The sequence below is a fragment of the Plecotus auritus genome, assembly GCF_963455305.1.
Source record: "Plecotus auritus genome assembly, chromosome: 6".
NCBI classification, from domain to species: domain Eukaryota; kingdom Metazoa; phylum Chordata; class Mammalia; order Chiroptera; family Vespertilionidae; genus Plecotus; species Plecotus auritus.
This window is the reverse complement of record NC_137773.1, coordinates 25,341,367-25,363,474: the sequence shown is the minus strand read 5'-3', so window position 1 is coordinate 25,363,474 and position 22,108 is coordinate 25,341,367. Positions and strand designations below refer to the sequence as shown.

The 22,108-nt window shown below is 36.7% G+C and overlaps 1 protein-coding gene across 8 annotated transcripts in view; it reads left to right on the top strand.

Annotated features, from left to right (window-relative positions):
• TCERG1 (transcription elongation regulator 1) overlaps positions 1-22,108 on the top strand; it is a 60,163-nt gene that overhangs the window by 23,182 nt on the left and 14,873 nt on the right. For all 8 annotated transcript variants that reach the window (XR_013960965.1, XR_013960966.1, XM_080675719.1 and 5 more), the window contains 9 exons: positions 48-248; positions 982-1,094; positions 2,445-2,533; positions 6,627-6,787; positions 8,167-8,223; positions 8,366-8,432; positions 11,109-11,244; positions 12,057-12,146; positions 19,397-19,515. Coding sequence is in view for 6 of the 8 variants with exons in the window: in XM_080675719.1 (XP_080531845.1) it covers positions 48-248; positions 982-1,094; positions 2,445-2,533; positions 6,627-6,787; positions 8,167-8,223; positions 8,366-8,432; positions 11,109-11,244; positions 12,057-12,146; positions 19,397-19,515 (1,033 nt within the window). In the remaining 2 variants the exon portion in view is untranslated. The remainder of the gene's footprint in view (positions 1-47; positions 249-981; positions 1,095-2,444; positions 2,534-6,626; positions 6,788-8,166; positions 8,224-8,365; positions 8,433-11,108; positions 11,245-12,056; positions 12,147-19,396; positions 19,516-22,108) is intronic.

The window sequence follows — 22,108 nt, the reverse complement described above, 5'->3', positions numbered from 1 at the left end:
ATTGCAATTTGATACTTGGGTCTAACTTTTTATTCTTCTTCTTTTAGGTGTGTTGCCAGGAATGGCCCCTCCTATTGTACCCATGATACATCCCCAGGTTGCTATTGCAGCTTCACCTGCTACCCTAGCTGGAGCAACAGCTGTTTCTGAGTGGACTGAATATAAAACAGCTGATGGGAAGACATATTATTATAATAATAGAACATTAGAATCAACCTGGGAAAAACCCCAAGAACTGAAAGAAAAAGGTATAGTTTAATGACTTGGTGAGACATAATATAAACTATGATATTATAAATAGAAGGCTATTTGAAATTCTTAGTTAATTCCTTTCTAACACATTTGAGGAGTTTTCTAGTGGGATTATTTATTCTTACTGAATAAACATCTATTTTACTTAAAAAACCAGTTCATCTACTACATGTTTGTTCCATCATTTTTCCATCTGGAGAAATTAAATTATACCTACATATACAAATACATATTTTTACTATTATCAAGAATTGCATAATTCTGTTGTATAATTATTGATATCATTATTAAGATTGATAGTACTGATCAGGAAGGAATATTTGTATTGTATATATTCTGAAATATGGTAAAAAATTTAGGCCCTTGAAGTCTTGGATGAAGAAAACTCATAATTTTCTATACCGCAAGTTTGTTTCTGTTCCTAAGTATCTTAATATTTTGTCCCTTTTAGCAAAATGAATACTACAAATGATATATGAACGAACTGAAAGACTTTATATCTCTCTGAAATCAGTACTTCTTTTTAGTGACAGTTTCCTGATTGGCATAGCAAGGTATTTGAAGTTGAGCATTATAATAGATTCAAATTAATGATATTATAAGGAAGAACATTTTATCTTTATGGTTAGTAACTTCTAGTTATGGAATATCTTAACTGCTTAGTTTCTGAAAGCTTTTGGAAAATTACATCAAAACCATGGTGTGACATTATCTTAACTTTTTAAATAGAAAAGTTAGAAGAGAAGATTAAAGAGCCAATTAAAGAACCTTCTGAAGAACCTTTGCCAATGGAAACGGAGGAGGAGGATCCTAAAGAAGAGCCAATAAAAGAGATAAAGGAGGTAAAGGGCCGCAACCTGTTAGCATGGCAGCCGACATTGATTGTTGGGTACAAGTTACTTGTAACTGAAGAGTCATTTGAAATAGTTTTAGATAATTGTTATACATTTGATTTAAGAAATTTTAGTGTTCCTTGAAGTTTCTAATTCAGTTTTTCCTTTGAAAGTTTCATTAAACTACTTCTTATAGTAAATTAAGGCCTATAGAAAGGGCCTTAGACCAGAGCTCGGACCTGATATCCAACCTCCTGACTTCCAGACTGGTACGTGTTAAAGTTAGGAGTACAAATTCATATTTGAGGAATGTTCATTATATTTCATCTGTCCTGGCATGGAATGGTCTCCATACAGCATTAAAAGAGCTCTGGTTTTTGGAAACTTCCTTTATTTGGTGAGGGAACAATGGTAGTCATGTTTTATTAGTAAGGAAGTTAGCAAAAAGAAGGAAATGACCTTAAATGAAGAGTTCTTTAATTTTGTATACTGTATTCCCCATTACTGCTTCTAGCAGATGGTTAGTTAATCTGTAAGATAGGACCATCTGTTGTTGCTAGGATCTGCTCTACTGGAATTTGCCTGTGTCTAGAGGGCCAGGATTTAGAACATTGTTAAACACTAGAGGCCTGGTGCATGAATTCGTGCATGGGTGGGGTCTCTCTGGGTGGCCTGCAGGGATCTGGCCCAAACCCACAGTCCAACGCTAGCTGCTGCTCCTGCTCATCCCGGCCCCACTGTGCCTGCCGTGATTGATCAGGAGAGGCTCGCGCTGCCACAGTAGCGCTCGCCAACCATGAGCCCTGTGTCTGGCACCCTCCCAAGGGGAGTGGCCTGTGGGATCAGGCTGAAACCAGCTCTCTGACATCCCCCAAGGGGTCTTGGATTGCGAGGGCGCAGGCCAGGCTGAGGGACCCCACCAGTGGGCCGGGGAGGCACCATGGGAGGGCTCTAGGGCGTGTTTGGCCCATCTTGCTCAGTCCTGATTGTCCAGACCCCAGCAGCAAGCTAACCTACCAGTCAGAGCATCTGCCCCATGGTGGTCAGTGCATGTCATAGTGACTGGTCGACCAGTTGACTGTCTGCCCCCTGGTGGTCAGTGCAGTGAGTAGTTGAGCAGCCTTAGCATAACATTAGCATATTACACTTTGATTGGTTGTTCGGTTGTTCTGCCGTTTGGTCTATTTGCATATTACCCTTTTATTATATAGGATTTCTACTTAGAGTCTCCCCTTCCTGTGCTAGTAGCAAACCTCCTGTTGGTTGCACTTTGAGGTATTTGTAGATACTTGTATTTGTGGAACATTCTAGTAAACTTTTATGATATTGATAAAATGGGAGTAATAACATTTCCCATAGGAACCCAAAGAAGAAGAGATGACCGAAGAAGAAAAGGCTGCCCAGAAGGCAAAGCCAGTAGCTACTACCCCTATTCCTGGTACTCCATGGTATGTACTTGGTTTAATTAGAAAGTATTTATTTATTTATTTATTTATTTATTAAAATAGATTTTTATTGATTTCAGAGAGGAAGGAAGAGGGAGGAGAGAGATAGAAACATCAGTGATGAGAGAGAATCATTGATCAGCTGCCTCCTGCACGCCCCACACTGGGAATCGAACCTGAAACCCGAGCTTTTGCCCTGACCAGGAATCAAACCATGACTTCTTGGTTCATAGGTTGGCACTCAACCGCTGAGCCACGCCAGCCGGGCTGTTTATTTATTTGCCATACTTTTTTGTTACATGGTTTATCCTATAGAAAGAAAAAGTATATGTCAAATATATATTTTTATCTGCTGAATATTTTGGTTTTTGTTTGTTGTAAAACTCAGTCGCTGTGGTGTCTTCCTTCATGGTGCTTTCTGTTAATGTTTATTGTTCTTAATTATAGACTTGAACCCACTGTGAGATTCTAAATCTACTGTGTAGGGTTTAAAATTTTTTAAATTTGCTTTTGTATCTATACCTACATTTGATTATGTTTCTAGAACTATGCAAAATTGTGTCTTTTTATTTAATTGTTGAATAGTCTACTTTTTCTTTTGTTTGGTTTGGTTTTCTCTTTTTATATTTTTTAATCCTCACCTGAGGATATTTTTTCCATTGATTTTTTTTTTTTTTTTCTTAAGAGAGAGTGGAAGGGAGAGGGAGAAACAGAGAAACACCCAATGTAAGAGAGACACATTGATTGATTGCCTCCCGCATGCCCCGACCAGGGCTGGGAGCCTGCAACTGAGGTACATGCCCTTGACCGGAATCGAACTTGGGACCTTTCAGTCCGAAGGCTGATGCTCTATCCACTGAGCAAAACCAGCTAGAGCTGGTTCTCCCTTTTCTTTATCTCCCCACATCAGTGCTTTCTCTCCTGTTCCTGCTGCAACTTAATCCATATATAGTCCCACATTGCAATAAGCTGGCTAATAATCTGTAGCTTCCCCTCCAACTTGTTTATTTTGCTTTTTCCTCCTTGTTTTTGTTTGGCCCATCTTGCTCAGTCCTGATTGTCCAGACCCCAGCAGCAACATGTTTGTTCTATATAGTCCTACAGTTTGGATTTTGTATTTGCATCTATATGCTATTAGTGTTCTCCATTTCTGAATTTTCTACAAACTAGCCAGCAGATACAGAGATGTGATCAGATTCAGGTTTGATCCTTTTGGCAAGACTGGTTCATAAGTGATGATGTGCCTTTCCCTCAGGGTGCATCTAGGTATTTCTTTGTGTGATGTTACCAGTCACTGCTGATTATTTGTTGCCTAGATCAGTGGTTTTCAATGAGGAGTAACTTTGCCACTCCCTTCTCCCCATCCCCCCATCAGTGGATGTTTGGTAATGTCTAGAATCATATTTGCTTGTCATAACTTGGAAGGCATCAATAGCATCTACTAGTAACATCTAGTGGGTAGAGGCCAGGGATACTTCTTAAACACCCTGCCATGCACAGGACAGCTCCCTACAAGAAGGAATTATTTCGCCCAAAATGCCAGTAGTGCTGAATTGCAAAACCTGGCCTAGATCCATTAAATCAATAAGTGGTGGTAATGTGTTTCTATTATTCTTTTTCCAGGCATTAACTGGAATACTTAAGAAATGCTTCTTAACAAATTGCATAGGAAAGAAAGGATATACCAATTTTCAGAATAATGAGTTGGTTGGAGTATTACAAATTCATAGATTTAAATATATTTTATGGGGGGGGCAGGTAAAGGCATGTACTGGGGGTAGGGGAGGCCGGGGGGAGGTCAATGGGGAAAAAAATAAATAAATAAATATATTTTATGTTTCTATCTATTGCAGTTATTATCCTTCTTGATGTACAGTTTCTTCTTTGGTTAGGTGAAGCCGCTCAAGATTGTCTCTTGAGGTTTTTTTGTTTAGTTTTGTTACAACACTGTCTTTGATACCTTCCTTGCTTCCTTACAAGATGTTCTTGGCTTATCTCATATATTTCCTGTCTCATCTAGATTTAGCCATTTCTCCAAGGAGCACTAATTCCTGATTTTGTGGGAAGTGGCATTTATAGGCCTCTGTGGGATTTAGAGATGTTACTTTACTGAATTAGTCATTATTTTGTGACCTCTTTGGTAGACACAGATGGAAGATACATATATTTATTTATATATATTTTTATTGATTTCTTAGGGAGGGAGGGAGGGAGGAAAAAAGGGAGAGAGGGAGAAACATTGATGTGAGAGGGAAACATTGACTGGTTGCCTCCTGTACGTGCCCTGACCCGGGATTGAATCTGCACCCTGGTTTGAACCCATACCCTGGTTTATATGCCTTGACTGGGAATCGAACCTGTGACCTTTTGAAGCATTCCATTCCCTTTCCCACCCACCAAAAAGCCAACTATATGTTTTTCGTGCTTTTACAACCCATCTGAATATAGGTATTCTCTACTTTTTTAAAGTTCATCTTATGCATTTCGCCTTTAGAAAAGACCTACATTAGTACCTGTTTTCACTAACTAAAAGAAATCCAAAGAGGATTTTCGTTTTTTAAGAAAAAAGGCGAAAAGCAAAAATAGTGTTCAGTGTTTGTTTTCCAGCAGCTGGAATGGCCTCACCAAGTTCTTTCCCTGGAAAATACAGTCAGCATCTCAGCAACAAGCTGCCGTAGCTTTCAACTGTGTGTCTGTGAGCATCTGTAGGATTTGTTTTATGCATCTGTTAGCAAGATGTGTCCTAAGGTGTCAGAAAAGACACCCTCATAGGGGTGTGCCACAGCATAAAACTGGATGTAATTAAGGGTTTTGCTTCTGGCAAACAAAATAAAGACATTGTGCGTATCTTGAATTTTGGGTCTGGGAATGCTCAAAAATTTTTCCATAAATTCACTGACCTTTAATATTAATGTCTTTTGCCACACTTGGAGAGTTGTGGTTTTTTTTGGCCATTGTGCCTTCAAATTTTTTCTGCCCAGTATCCTCTGCATTTGGGATCCCAATGCACTGTATATTAGGCATTTTGACATAATCACCCCGGTCTTCAGATGGGATAATTATTTGTCTATCTTCTGGTTGACCGAGCATTTCCTCTATTACCACCATCCAGAGAAATTTAATTTCAGTTGTATTTTTCATTTCTTTTTTTTTTACATTTTCTATTTCTGTGCTGAGAACGCCTATCTTTTTATTCAAGTTTGTCATAAAACCTAATTATTTTAATTGCTGCTTGAAAGCCTTTGTCTGATTATTTCAACAATAGAGACTTTGTCTGATAATTTCAACATCTAGGTCACCTTGGGTTTGGCAGCTGTTGATTAACTTGATTGGCCAAAAAGACCTGGTTTCTATTGGAGTTTCAGCTGCCTGTGCTACTGTCATCATGCCACTGTGTGACTAGGAGCCACCCTCAGGGCAGAGGTTTGAGGGAGGAGAAATGGGAGGTGTATATCCTTGCAGTTATTTCTCTAAATTTGGACTCCTATATACTTTTTTTTAACTTTACAGGGTCCTCATGTAACTGATGTTTTTTTCCTATTTTGTCTGAGTTTCTGGTTGTAATTAATAGGAACAGTGAGCTGCAGTGGGCTACAGTGCCATAGCTCAGTCAGTACTTCCCTTTATTTTTTATGCTAGATGTAATCAGATATAAAGGCTTCATAGTAGGTTACATTTGAGTAATTCTGGTTTGGTAAGAAATATTAAGAAGTATTATGTAAAGCTATGGTCCTGTGGTATGTTGGTTAGCTTTAGAATGCTTAATTGCATTATTGTTGCCATGAAACACATCCTTTGTGATAGTTTAAAATGTAGCATTCTCAATTTGAGTGTGCCAGACCAAGTGTCTGAGCATTTTAAACTGATCACAAATTGCTTTGCTTTTCCTGGTTTTCTCAGTATATGAAACTGCTGTTTTAACCTTAGTCAGCTCTCTTCTAAAAGCCATATTTGGTTCCCTATAAGTAACTATTAGTAATATAAACATGTCCTTCCCCTCCACCACCACCATCCATTTTGCCAGGATGACAGTGAAAGACCTACCTATAATATGTGTTCCATAACCCAAGGTAATTATGTTTGAATCACTTCTTAGGTGTGTTGTTTGGACTGGTGACGAGCGGGTCTTCTTTTATAATCCTACCACCCGTCTTTCTATGTGGGACCGACCTGATGATCTCATTGGAAGAGCGGATGTTGACAAAATTATTCAGGAGCCCCCTCATAAAAGAGGAATGGAAGAATTGAGAAAGCTAAGTAAGTTTTAATTTAGGAATTTATCCCAGAATCTTAACATTGTTTTAATATTTCAACAGAAAATGTTGAGGATGTTTAGAAAATCTTTCTGTTTTCAAGGAACATAAGAAACTTTAGAAGTGGAAATTAGATTGCTATGCTAGTTTGAGTTCAGTGATAGAGATATAAAAAATAGAGAATTTGAGTTAAATTATTTTTTTGTAAAATATTTATATGTAATTTTTTCCTTCTTGTTCTTGTCAAGATTTCATTTAGTACAGGTTGTATTGGTACCACTGATGTTGTTCCATATTTGCTAGTAATACTAAAATGATCTTCAGTGAGCCTTTTAAAAAGCACCTTTTGTGACTAGTAATATATTTTCTGAAATAATCAAAACTCTATTTTTAAAACATGTTTACTAAATTTTTGTAGAATACAAAAACAAGATTTTGTGAACATACAAGAGGTTATTAGTCTTTTTAAGTAGGTGAAATTTAGGGAAGGGTAAGCCTTATGCCTGAGAATATAGAGACACGAAAACCTTATTAAGAGATTATCTTTAATCTACCTCATATTTAGGTAGCATTTTAGTATATATAATGACAAATATTTGTAAATAATTTTTGTTGCATATTTTTTATCAGTAGTTTGCTCTTGTATTGATGTAATTGTGTTTGTATAGAATCCTCCCATGTCGTGTAGAAGCATGATAAATGAATCACTTAATACATACTTCAGATGAAGCAAATGCTAATATATGTCATTTATGATGATGGAGAAATCTTCATAGATTGTGTATGTGTGGTAATAACATTTTCTGCTTATAAGGGATTTCTAAATCAGTCAAACTCGGCCTACCTGGTGCTAAAAATACTAGGCACCAGCTTTTCTCCTTCAGCAATATCTGTTGCATAGCTATGATATTGATAATACTTTATCACCATAGTGTTGAATCATGCCAAGAAAGTTTTTGAATCTGTTTTCAAATATGCAATCCATTTATTTAATAAACTAGAGGCCCGATGCATGAAATTTGTGCAGGGGCCTTGGCCCTGGTCCCCGCCTGCCACAGCCAGGGGCCTCTGCCGCCTCTGCCTCAGCCCACCCCCGCCCCCTGCGGCTTTGTCCAGAAGGAAGGACATCCAGTCTAATTAGCATATTATGCTTTTCTTATTATAGATATGTGCATCAAAGAATCATTTCAAAATGAAGTGAATATTTAATGTAAAAGGGGGGATTAATAGAGGAGGTATAGAATTACCATTCTTTGTTTAGTGTTTTACAAAGGAGTGCATGTCATGGGATGGATATTTTATATAAACAGTAATTTTATAAAAGTAGGTTGTGTAATATATGCATATAACTATTTTTCTTAATATTTGAAATACTTTTGCCAGGGCACCCAACCCCGACTATGCTGTCCATCCAAAAGTGGCAGTTCTCTATGAGTGCAAGTAAGTGGTCAATTGCAGCTTCTTTGTAATAACTGTTAGAGCGAGTATTGTGGTAGTGGTTAGCAGGAGTCACACTTAAATATTTCAGTTTTTGCTTGCTTATTTGTATTCTGACAGAAGTTAATTAAATTTTACCCTACAGTTAAGGAAGAACAAGAATTAATGGAAGAACTTAATGAAGATGAACCAGTTAAAGCCAAAAAACGCAAGTAAGTAATATTTACAGTTTATGTAAATCAGGTAGATTGTAGCTTTTAAAAGTTGATTAGGCCACATTGAGTTTGTGATTGGAGACAGATAATGTGTATGTTGTCAGGAGACAGAAGTGATGATTGTGTCTTAAGCCAAAAGGTTTTGCTGTAGAATGTAGAAATGGTGTGTGTCCTTCTGTTATTAGATTTACAAAAGATTTGGTTATTTAAATACACATTATGAAGCCAAATGACATTTTAGGAATTAGTTGGTAAGTTATTTTCAGATATTCATTAGGCCTGTGTTTTATAAAAAATAAACTTCCTCCCTAAAATAGACCCCAACAGATACCATTCCAGGAATCTCATAAATGCAGACTCAGACTTCTCTCTCTTTTTACATACTTGTCATTTCCCTAGTCCTGGAGTCTATAGTCCTTTTACCTGGTAAAGAGGGAACCCATGAGCTTAGAAAGTGTCTGAGAAGAAGAGAGTGCTAATAAGTAGAAATATTAGCTTGGCCAATGCTCTGGCATTAGATAAAATGAGTGTTACTAATTAGAAGGAGTAGAAGGGTGGGGTAGTGGGTGTTTGTGTGTGGGTGGGGGGGGGGATGGGACCATTAGCAGCAAAAAGGAAAATTTGAGGGCATTAGGGACTAGTTCAGGGGTCCTCAAAATTTTTAAACAGGGGGCCAGTTCACTGTCCCTCAGACCGTTGGAGGGCCGGACTATAGTTTAAAAAAACAACTATGAACAAATTCCTATGTGCACTGTGGGCCCGGGACGAGTCGGCTGCTAAGCAGGACAGGCAGCGGCTCCTGGCGGGCCGCATGTGGCCCGCGGGCCGTAATTTGAGGACGCCTGGACTAGTTTATCGTAGTCCTTATCTGAAAAGGACAGATTGAATGCAGCCAAATTATGGCAAAAAACAAAACATTAAGACAACCCCTATCAAGGGCATGTGTGTGTTGCTGTTTTGTTTTTTTTAAAATGTCTTTTGGCAACAACATTAAAGAAATTAAAATATTAAAGAGAGTCACTCATAATCAACCATACATTTTTCAGTTGACTTTTTAGTTCTTAACCAAATGTATAAGTATTTTCATTAGTTGTAATTAACTAATTTTGTATTTTTTTAAATCTAGAGTAAGATATTTGTTTTCTTAGTTATTATAAATGACTGTATTCTGTTTTATGTACCATAATTTTGGATATTCCTGCAATGTTAAACTTTTAGGTTGTTTTTAATTGTTTGTTCTTATAGACAACTCTGTAAGGTTTTTAACTGCTTTTATCAGGAGAATGTCAAAGAAGTCCTTTATGTGGATTGCCCGAGCTTCTCTATTTAGGTACAAAGCTAAAAGCCTCTTTTTCCTGGCTTAGTTTCTCTTTATTTCTTTTATTGAGATAGATAGTGATAGTTTGTATTGTGACATTTTCATTTAGTAATTCTCTAAAGGTTGTTTTCGTTATATTTCTTGGATTTCCTTTAACTCTATTTAAATAGTTCATAAATAAGTTATTATAAGAGGGTATATTGTTTAGCAAATTGCTTTTACCTGTTTGTTTTGTGCATATCTTATTAGGTCACAGACTATCTCGATAAGTTCCTACAGGTCACGGATTATGTCTTCTGTTTCTTTTGATTCATTCCCTAAGTTGTTAATTACCTCTCCCTTCCCATATTTGAGGGTTAGTCTTAGTTTCATTTAAATTTCCTGGGCTACCTTCACTTTGAATTTTCTGATGTTCTGTTTTCCTAATTCCCTTAAGTTTCTGTAGGGAATCTGAACCATTTTTATATTTAGCAGATCATATTTAAGAAGGAAGATCTGTTCAAACACACCCAACTACTATAGAATTACTTAATTTTTTTTTATTATTCACATGAACGGGCCTTCTTCATAGTGCAGATGTTTTGAGAGGTGACTGGATTTCATGTTCACAATCTCCCTTGAGTACCATACAGCAGCAGGGTTATCCTTAGCCCTGAGGTGCATTTTTGGAGGAAAAAGTAGTTTAGTCATTGATGAACAGTTGTAATTCCACCTAACTACTCCTGGGCCTATGTTGCTCTCTGGGACCTGTTCTTCAACTTAAATCTCAACTTATCACCCAGAAAGTGAGTAAAAAAAAAATGTCAGGTAGGTAAGGTATACATCTCACATATCCACTTGGCCAAGTTTGCAGATATTTTAATTTTATTTTCAAAGTAAATATTCGCGATTACTAAGACTTATACTAACTTTTATTAGATTTAAAAAATATTTTATGCATTTATAATATAAAACAGTTTAGAAAATGCTATTTTTTCTATATCATTTCAAGAACTAAAAGTTATATTCTGTGCTGTTTAATTCTAAACGTAGAGTTTGACTGCAATGTGAGATAAGTGGTTTTTTGTTTTTTAAGTAAGGTAGTTCATTTTGTATATCAACTAGTCAGGGAGAGCAAAAGTATATATATTCTCTTACAATGTAGCCATTGTAACATTAGAAGCTTATTGTAACTTTATTATTAAAATGAAAGTTGCTTGTCCCTTAGAATTCATTAGATACCCTCAGTATAATTTGTTTTTGCCAAAAATATGCTCCTCAGTCGTGAGTCTTGAACATTCCATTTATTTTAAGGTTTTAGTAAGATTTCTTATTAATATTTTGTCAGTTGATGCCTTATCTTTTATTTTTTATAGGAGAGACGATAATAAAGACATTGATTCAGACAAAGAAGCTGCAATGGAAGCTGAAATTAAAGCTGCCCGAGAAAGGGCCATTGTCCCTCTGGAGGCCCGAATGAAGCAGTTCAAGGACATGCTGCTAGAAAGAGGGGTCAGAAAACAATCTTTGGGGGAGATATTTCTGTTTTGTATAAGTAATATAAATATGTCTTGCTAAAAGGTCAAATCTAAGGTTAGTGCTCATGTTGTGGGGGGGGGAGAAGGGAAGCCTATCAAATTACTGTATCTTTTCACTCATCCATTTTCTTGGCTAATTATATAATGTTTAACTTAATGCCACTTACTGTCCTTTTAAGTACAATTGATATTTAACATTTATTGGGTCATTAAATTTTGGTGAGTAATTTAAGACGAGTATTAACATTGCAGAATGGCGGACTACTCAGGATAGGTAAGGTATATACGATTCTTCCTTTAATATCTTCATAATGGTTTTTGGTTAAAGGAGAACTGGTACTTTATGATCTTATTATTAACGAACCTTAATTGAGAAGGGATTTCTTTTGGTTATATTCACAGACTCATTTGAATAACTAAAATTGTGCAGTTTTAAATTACAATGTTCACAAGATTGGAGCAAACATGGGAAATTAAAATACAGATCTTCAAGGCTTTTTCTGAAGTACTGATTTTAAAATGTCACACAGTAGTGGCTATGTTAATGAATAATTAGGTGTGTCTTATTTTTATATAATACAGAAATGTTCAGAGCCAATTAGTGTGGAAATTTGCTATTACTCACCTCCCACTGCTTGTCATTTATTAGTGATGGAAAATTCAGGGTGCTTTTTATTATGTCTCCTTTTTAAGCAGATGTCCTGTAGATTTCAAGCAAAATTATATGACCTTTATGTTTTTAGAGCCAACTTACTTATGAAGGGCAATACATTTTTTATGTTAAAGGTGTCTGCTTTTTCAACATGGGAGAAGGAGTTGCACAAGATAGTTTTTGATCCTCGGTACTTACTTCTCAACCCTAAAGAACGAAAACAGGTAAAAGGAAAATAACATTATTTTAAAAATGTATTATCACTTACAAGTATAAATTTTAAATTGTAAGGAATAATGTATCATCTTTTTTCTTTCCTTTTCCTAAGACAGTGCTTTAAAAAACTACAGTCTCATATCTTAGAACACAGTCATCCTTTCTCTGTGTGGACATTTCTACCTCAGAAGTACTTGAATATTTTTACCCTAATGGATGTAGCTATTGCCTCATGAACATTTTATCCTTATGCCTCATACAAACTGAGGTTATATCTAAGAAGGTTTCAAAATTCATTTCAAATGCATTTATTAATTTATTAGCTAAATGATGCAAATTTGGAGTAGAAAAATAGCAAACTATAGATGAAGAAAAGGGAAAAAAATGACCACTTAAAGTTCTACCTAACAGGCAGGATCAGCATTGAACACTGGTTTATAGCCTTCCTGGCTGATATGTACTAATATGCGCGCGCGCGCCAGTGTGTCTTCTGAACAGAAAATACTTGGAGGCATGTTTCTGTCTTAAACACACTATACCCATCAAGTTCACATCTGAGTGGCATCTCTTAAAATGGACGCTTCATTGCCATTTAATCCTGTGATGATTTAGTAACACATATCATCTCAGGGTGATTGCTTCTTCCTCTAAAGTATTGCATACTTCCAATTTCTATAATTTCTGAATTACCTGGATTACCCCAACACTGATCTCTCTAAAGTGGTGAGTATATTGAACCACTGGCTGTAAGTGCTCTGTTGAGCTAAAAGATTTCATTTGATAACAGTAGTGCCATCTTTCATATTTATAACTTAATGGTTGGAATAATTCTATACACATTTTGTATCATTCTGCATGTAGGTCTAGTTGTAGACTTTTTTTAAATTTAATAAATCTTTATTGTTCAGATTATTACAATTGTTCCTCTTTTTTCCCCCATAGCTCCCCTCCACCTGGTTCCCACCCCACCCTCTGCCCTTACCCCCCACACACACTGTCTTCATCCATAGGTGTACGATTTTTGTCCAATCTCTTCCTGCACCTCCCAAACCCCTTTCCCCCCGAGAATTGTCAGTCCACTCCCTTTCTATGCCCCTGATTCTATTATATTCACCAGTTTATTCTGTTCATCAGATTTGATTTTTAGATTCACTTGTTGATAGATATGTATTTGTTGTTCATAATTTTTATCTTTACCTTTTTCCTCTTCTTCCTCTTCTTAAAGAATACCTTTCAGCATTTCATATAATACTGGTTTGGTGGTGATGAACTCCTTTAGCTTTTTCTTATCTGTGAAGCTCTTTATCTGCCCTTCACTTCTGAATGATAGCTTTGCTGGGTAGAGTAATCTTGGTTGTAGGTTCTTGCTATTCATCACTTTGAATATTTCTTGCCACTCCTGTCTGGCCTGCATAGTTTCTGTTGAGAAATCAGCTGACAGTCGTGTGGGTGCTCCCTTGTAGGTAACTAACTGTTTTTCTCTTGCTGCTTTTAATATTCTCTCTTTGTCTTTTGCTCTTGGCATTTTAATTATGATGTGTCTTGGTGTGGTCCTTTTTGGATTCCTTTTGTTTGTGGTTCTCTGCGCTTCCTAGACTTACAAGTCTATTTCTTTCACCAGGTGGGGGAAGTTTTTGGTCATTATTTCTTCAAATAGGTTTTCAGTATCTTGCTCTCTCTCTCTTCTTCTGGCACCCCCATAATTCTGATGTTGGTACGCTTGAAGTTGTCCCAGAGGCTCCTTACACTATCTTCATATTTTTGGATTCTTTTTTCTTTTTGCTTTTCCAGTTGGGTGTTTTTTGCTTCTTTGTATTTCAAATCTTTGACTTGATTCTTGCGATCCTCTAGTCTGCTGTTGGATCTCTGTATATTATTTTTTATTTCAGTCAGTGTATGCTTAATTTCTAGTTGGTCCTTTTTCATATCCTCGAGGGTCTCGCTAAATTTATCAGCCTTTTCTAGAAAATTCTTGAAAAACCTTATAACTGTGGTTTTGAACTCTATATCCAGTCTTTGCTTTCCTCCATTTCTTTCATTTGTGACCTTTTTTCTTTGTCTCCGCATTTTGGCTGCTTCCCTGAGTTGATAGAGTGGCTTTGTGTGCTAGGTGTCCTATAGGGCCCAGTGGCTCAGCCTCCCCAGTTACCTGAGGTGGACACTCTTGGTGCACCCCTTTGTGGGCTGTGTGCACAGTCTTGTAGTTAAGCCTTGATTGTTGTTGTTATCACTGGGAGGAATTGACCTCCAGGCCAATTGGCTGTGAGGATCAGCTGTTTCTACGCTGGGAGAACTTATGTGCTGGAGATATCCTTATGAGATAAGACTTGCAAAAGCCTCTGTGCTCAGCTTGGATGGGGCGGAGTCTCAAGGTGGAGCAGACAGCATTGGTTTCCCGTCAGCCCTGCCCTAAGAGGCCCCTGTGTCTCAGTGTCCCATGGTAATCGCTGCAAGCACCTCTGAGAGAAAGCTGCCCTCGAGTTCCGCCTGCTGACAGACAGTCCGGTTCTCCCCGAATGAGTCTGGGTCCCCAGAGTCTCGCCCAGAACTGGAATTCAGAGCAGTTGGGAGCTTTTGTCTCCCTCCCGCTTGAGAAAGCCAGCTGTGCACTCAGTTGCCAGTCCTCTCTGTGCACACACGCGTCTCAGTACCTCTGCCTCCTGCAGCTCCTCTGAGTCTCAGTGTGCTTTTCTCTTTCCTTCTAGCTGTAGAATTTCCACTCAGCCAGCCTTCCTGTGGTTCTGGATGATGTCTGTTTTGTCTTTTAGTTGTAGTTTGAAATTGTTGTGCAATGCAGCAGTTTAGGTGTTTACCTATGCTGCCATCTTGGTTTCACCTAGTTGCAGACTTTTTATGAAAAGAGGAAATTTAGAGTGTGCCAGACATATTTTAGTGCTTATAATAAAGACATAGCTTTCTAAATATATTTGTATCATCTGCATTTCAAGCACAGTAGTCTTTAAAAAAACTAAACAAAACAAAAACAATCGATTAGTGTGATGGTCTCATTCCCACCTGAGTTATGGCCCTATCAAAACCATAATTCTTAAATTTGTAAATCAACCTTAATTCTTTACTTGAGACCCAATGTACATTTCAAATCTATCAGCAAATCTACCTCCATAAGCTCATCTAACTCCAACTCACTAACACCCTAATCCAAGCCACCACCATGGTCAACTTTCATCATCTGTGTAACCCCTCATTGAGCTCCTTGCTGCCTTCCATTTTTGCTCCTCCAAAGTCAAGTTTTTTTCCCTACACAGCAGCCAGGCTACTTTTGAAGTTAAGGCAGTATTGTTTTGCTTAAAATCCATTTTGTTTAGGATAAAATGAAACTTTATTATGGCCTATAATCATCTACATATACTTATGCCTGCACATTTCTTGAAGTTCTTTTCTTAAATTTATTCATTCTAGCCACATTGGCCTTGATATGCCTTGAACAAGCCAGTCAGGTACATTCTGGTACTTTTTATTCCCTCTGCCTGGGAATTTTTTACTCCAGATTTTTCATGCAGGTACTTGTCTAAATGCCTTCTGATCAACCTATCTCCTTGCCTTCTTTACTATCGTCATAGCATTTATAGCTCTTATTGTCTAAAATTATCATCTGTCTCTTGCTTCTGCAGAATATAAATTTTGTGAGATGAGGAATGTTGTCTTGTGCATTGCTCTAAATGTAGTTCCTAGAACAATGCTTAACCGAAATATCCTTGAAAACTTCAAAATTTTTATGACTTAAAACTTTATAGCACTGATTGTGAGAGTTTCTGAGTGAGTGAAATTACAAGTACATATTCTCATGTTTGGAAATATTTTGTAAGTTGATGGTGTTACCTCTTTACTGGAGTTACACTTAAGAAGAGTAAAAGTATTAAGCATTCTTTTTTTTTTACTCCTCACCCAAGGATATATTCTTATCAATTTTAGAGAGAGAGGAAGGGAGAGAGAAACAGAGAAACTTGGATGTGAGAGAGAAACACTGATTAGTTGTCTCCTGCATGCGCCCTTGTGGAGATCGAATCCACAACCCAGGCATGTCCCTGACTGGGAATCAAACCCACAATCTTTTCAGTGCACGGAATCGTGCTTCAACCAGCTGAGCCACCTGGCCAGGGCAAGCACTATTCTATTTTAAGTAAAAACTCTTTTTAGAATTCTTTTCTTACAACTGGAATGTAAGAAATGAGAGAAAGAAGAAGTTAACATTTGAATTTAATATATATATTTTTCAGTTCTTTTGTGTGAAATATTCTCTTGGGAGTATAAAATCAACGAGTAGCCATTTAAGTGCTAGATTATATACTTGCATGTGATAACTTCATATCTCAAATTTGTGCTTTGATTTGAAAAACCTAACAATTTCATTAAAAATGCTTCAGTGTAGAATTACATCTCTTTCAGTTTTGTCTTTTTTAGTTATCTGTAGATATACACACACACACACACACACACACACACACACACACACATATCATTGTGAAAGACGTGTTTTATGTAATTATTACCATAAATTTTAACTTATGATTTTCCTTATTTAATCTTATTTTTTATTGAATTTATTGGGGTGACATTAGTTAAAAAAAAATACAGGTTTCAAGTGTACAACTCAACAAAACATCATCTGCACACTGCATCGTGCGCCCATCCACCCCAAGCAAAGTGTCTTTCCATCCATTTCCCCCCACCTTGATCAGGCACAGTTTTGTTTTGACAGATTAAAATGTGTGACATTTTTAGAAAATAACCAGACCATTTCTGTACAGGATGTTAAGCTCTGGTTTAGGGAGAAGTTATGCTAACATTTCAAAATTTAAAATAAAAGTATTTTCATATAGTGTATATTGCTCCGAGTTGTATGAGTGACAGTGTTATAGTATGTTAATACATTATCAGTATAATTACTCATGATTGTCAACTGTCCATCTAGGCCACTGTTTACTGAATCAGTATCAAATTATAAATTGTATTATATTGATGTAAGAATCAAATAATGGAGATCTGTTGAAAAGGGAAAACTATTCCCCTATACACTGAATACTTGGACATCAAATGTGTACATTTTTTCCCTGAACCATTCAGTTCTCCAGCACCAGCGTGGTGTCCTGCAATTAAATTGAATTCTGACACTGTCTACGAGGCGTTAGCATCAGATCTCACAGATTAGATCTCAGTCCTATAAGACTCCAGTCGCAAGTAGTAGGTCTCTTTATCTTGGCTGCATTTCAAGGGTTCCCGCGACCCTCTCTTCAGGTTTATTAATTTGCCATAACAACTCACAGAACTCAGGGAAATGCTTCCTTCTTTTGATTGGATTTTTCTTAGTTAATCCTCACCCTGAGGATATTTTTCCATTGATTTTAGGTAGAGTGGGAGGGAGGGAGAAGGGCAGGGGGGAGAGAGAGAGAGAGATTGATTTCTTTTGATTATATTGCCCTAGGACAGCGGCAAACTCATTAGTCAACAGAGCGGCAAACCACGGCTCACGAGCCGCATGTGGCTCGTGAGCCGCAGTTTGCCAACCACTGCCCTAGGAGTAAGCACTTGCCTTAGGTAATAAGCACTTGCCTTTTACTGAAGTTCAGTAGTGGCAGTGCCCCCAGATAACGTAAACTTGGTGAGGGGGGAACCTAGTGATTCTACCACCTCCTAAATAGCCTTATTGTGGCGGTACCCCCACTCTCACTTCCATGTGTGTCTGGTACCACTAATTCCTGAGCTGTTGAGGATTCTCTTAAAAAAAAAAAAAAAAAAGTTCCTTTTTCCTCCCTTGCTGCTTGAAGATCAGCCTCATCATGAAAGACAAAGTATCTGAACCAAGAAGTTCATGCATGACAGACTACTTCAGCAGTAACAAATGGCCATTGACATCTTTCACCTGGGGAAGACAACGGTACCCAAGAGAAATCCAGGAGAAATTAGCCAAAATGTGTAAGGACACACCAGATGTCATCTATGTGTGTGGATTTAGAACCCATTTTGGTGGTGGCAAGACAACTGGCTTTGTCATGATTTATGATTCCTTGAATTATGCAAAGAAAAATGAACCCAAACATAGACTTGTAAGACATGGACTGTATGAGAAGAACAACTCAGGAGAACAGAAAGTAATGCAAGAATGGATACAAGACACTGGGGGGGAAGAGGGGGGGCAAGTAAAGGCATGTACGGGGAGGCCGGGGGGAGGTCAATGGGGAAAAAAAAGGAGACATATGTACTACTATTGGTAATACTTCAAACAATTTAAAAAAAATAAAAATAAAAATAATAACAAAAAACAGAAAGGAGTAAATAAGATTAAAAAAAAAGAAAGTAATGCAAGAACAGAATGAAGTCAGGGGGACAGCAAAGGCCAATGTTGGTGCTGCAAAAAGTGAGCTGGAGATGGGACAAGAAGGAGCAAAGATTATTCAGTGGCTTTATCTGTGGTGATTGTGTACTTTTTTCATGAGAGGATTAATAAACTAAGAACTTAAAAAAAATATTTCCTGTTTTTCTTTTGAGTATCTAGTGATTTTAATCAAAGTTGGTAAATTCTTGGTCTTTAAGAGATTGTTTTTCATTAATTCCTTTGTTTTCTTGACTGCTGGTTTTAGGGTCCGCTTTGCCAAATCCCTTACCACTTGTCCATCTTTTCATCTTCCAGAGTTTTTTCCATTTTCCTGTTCTTGTGACTTTAAAAAAGGAATTCCTCTACTGTCATTTAATAGTATTTGTCGAAGGCAGGAAATAGATGTGTATATTCAGTTTATACTTGACTATACGTTATTAAGTGGGGAAAAATATTATACAATAGATGTAAGGCATGGTTATTTTGGTGAAAATTATATCTTAAAGAGAAGCACAGAAATAAAATTAAACTATGGATTCCATACTGTTAATGTTTTATCTAGAAGGGATTTGGGAGGATTGTTATTTCTCTTAAACATTTCTAAATTGCTTGAAATTTTTTAATAAACATGTATTCAATTTGTAATCAGGGAAAATTAAGATTAAAGGGGCTTTTAACTTTTTTCTATTCTGGAAGCCTAAGCAGAGGGCTGTATGCTTCTGTAATACTGTCATGTCAGCTGAAGCTTTAAAATGAGATTTGCTAGAGATAATCTGCATATACTTGATCATCTATATTTTCTTATTATAGATTGGACTTAGATAGGGACTTAGTGTGTTTGTTTTTTTAAATAGATTCCATAGTTTGTAGTTAAATTACCTATATGAAAGACTAACTTGTCAAATTGGTTTATTTTTGTGATAGGTTTTTGATCAGTATGTAAAGACCAGGGCGGAGGAAGAACGCAGGGAAAAGAAAAACAAAATAATGCAAGCCAAGGAGGATTTCAAAAAAATGATGGAAGAAGCAAAATTTAATCCAAGGTATGTGGTTCATTACTGTCAACTATCAAAATATGTGTGTTTTCTCTTAAGATCAGCTAAAAAATTTTAAATACATAAATGGTCATTTGGAGATTTGAATATAGAAAGCTTATTTGATCATTGGTTTCTATCTTTCTAATGTTCATTCCTAATGTATTTCCTTGAGGAATCCCTGGAGCGCTCTGAGAGGCATTGGTTTTCAGAAGGGCACTTTTGTTTTACATGTTTTCCTGTGGGAACAAGTTTTCTTCTATAAAAACTGGTAAACCATAGAAAAGATGTCCCTGTCTTCTTAGTTTTACATACAATAAATTGCAGAGCAGGGACATTATTTTGATTGAAGTGGTGAAGGGACCTTTCAGTTTTCTAAGTATCTAAATTATGGTTTTGTCCTATGTCTTCAACTAATTATTAATATGTATTTAATATATGTAATGGGCTGAAGAAAATGAGACATTTTAAACTTATGTCCCTAGCATTATAATAGCATCAAGTATTGGTTATTTTTTTGTGCTTAAAGATTCGTGTGTGTGTGTGTGTGTGTGTGTGTGTGTGTGTGTATGTGTATGTATGTATAAAGTGCTTGTGTGTGTGTGTAAGTATACACACAACACACACATATTATCTCATTAAATCTTTAAAACAACCAATATGATTTAGGTACCCATATCATACCTATTTTACAGATAAGGAAAGTAAGACATAAGCAAGTTAGGTAACTTGCCTAAGTGAATGTGGGATTTCAACTAGATTCCAGTGTTACACCAAAGAGTCCAGGCAGGGACAATTACTTTCTTATTTATGCCTTAGATGTGGTGGTAGGTGGTGTGAACACCTCAGAACATGGAGCATTTCTGAAACTCTAGGGCAGATTAAGAGAGTCTCAGTTAAGTGGCACTTTTTTTTTTCCTTCTAATTTTATTATTTATTTATTTATTTATTTAAATTTTATTGTTTAAGGTATTACAAATAGTAGTACATATGTCTCTTTTTTTTTTCCCCCTCACTGACCTCCGCCCGGCCTCCCCTACCCCCCCAGTACTTGCCCTCGTCCCCTGCCCCAGTGTCTTGAGTCTGTTGGTTGTGCTTATATGTAAGTGGCACTTTTTATAAAAGTTCATCTTGTTTAAACAGTTATTTTTGTCAGTGGAGTGGTGTTGTTTGAGAAAGTACACTTGGGATTACAATTTTATATGTGAAATATGAAGAGAACACTCCTGTGGCATTAACACAAATGTCAGAAATAAAGCCAGTAGAGGAGTTGTGGCTGTGAAGCATGCATACTCTTCAGGGGTGGTAGAGCTTCAGACTCTCCAGTGGGGCTCTGGCTTTTTCTTAATCCAAAGGGTGAGTTCGTGGCTCACAGTAGTTGAGACTGGGTTGTAAAGAACATTTTTGGAGGCAGTTGAGGAAATTTGAACATGGACTGTTAACACAGGATAATTAGAGAATTAGTAATTTTCTTGAGTATTGTGGTTAGGGAGCAAAAGGATTTACTCAAGAGATGTATGCTGAAATATTTATAGATGGAGTCCCGTAGTATCTATAGCTTATTTTCAAATGATTCAGCAAAACATAACTACTTATTAAAACCCTTTATGGATCCTGGGAATAATTGAGACTCCAAACGTGTTTTCCTTTTGTGGGTTTGATGAATGAAGTCTTGCTTTATCTCAGTACCCTCCTGATGTTCTTTAGGAGCAGATAGAATTGTTATTGATTGGAATTAACTTTCAGAAAATAAAGCCATCAGGCACATAACTAGACATTTTAGCACTTGGCTAATTTTGCTGTATTGCTATATCATTACATTTAATGCTAGCACAAAGATTAGGACCAATTTTGATGAAGTAGCAGAAAATGAGGAATACTGTCCACTGACCTAAGTTTCTCTTTGATTTGGAAAAAAGACTAGTGCCACAGAATTCTTTAGTAGAGTCTGTAGATACAAAGCCTGGAGTTTGTTCCAAGGGAAAGAATGACGGGAGAATTACTTAACTTTAGTGCCTATCTCTTCTATGTCTCTTTTCTTTATAAATAGAGATTTCAGGTCACCTCTTGTTCATTGTAATTTTCCCAATCCCTTACCACCAACCACTCCACCCCTCTCCTTTTCAAAAAACCCCACAAAAAAAAACAAAAACTCTTACTCATATATCACTGCCTCTGAAATGGCTGTCACTGGCTAACTGCTTTTCCTTTATCCAAATCAACAGCAGTTTTTCTACCTCTTCAATTGTCTGTTAGAAAGTAGTGCTTTTTAGAGTTAAGAGATGAGTCAAATAAAAACATTTCCATGGGAACTTAATGCTAAAACTTCATTTTAGTCTGTTCTGATAAAACATATTAATTATTTTACTTATAAGCAATATAAATAAGTTAAAATAATTGAGTTTTCATTTTTACATGTTAATTTTACATATTTAAAAAGGTTTATTTTTTAATCATAGTATTGCTTTTTCTAAAATTATAAAGCAAGATGCTTGATTTATCATGAAGAGAAAAATATATTTAATGGATAACACGCTATGCCTTTTCTGGGATACACTTTTATTTTACCTTAGAATTTCATTATGGTCATGTATCCATTGTT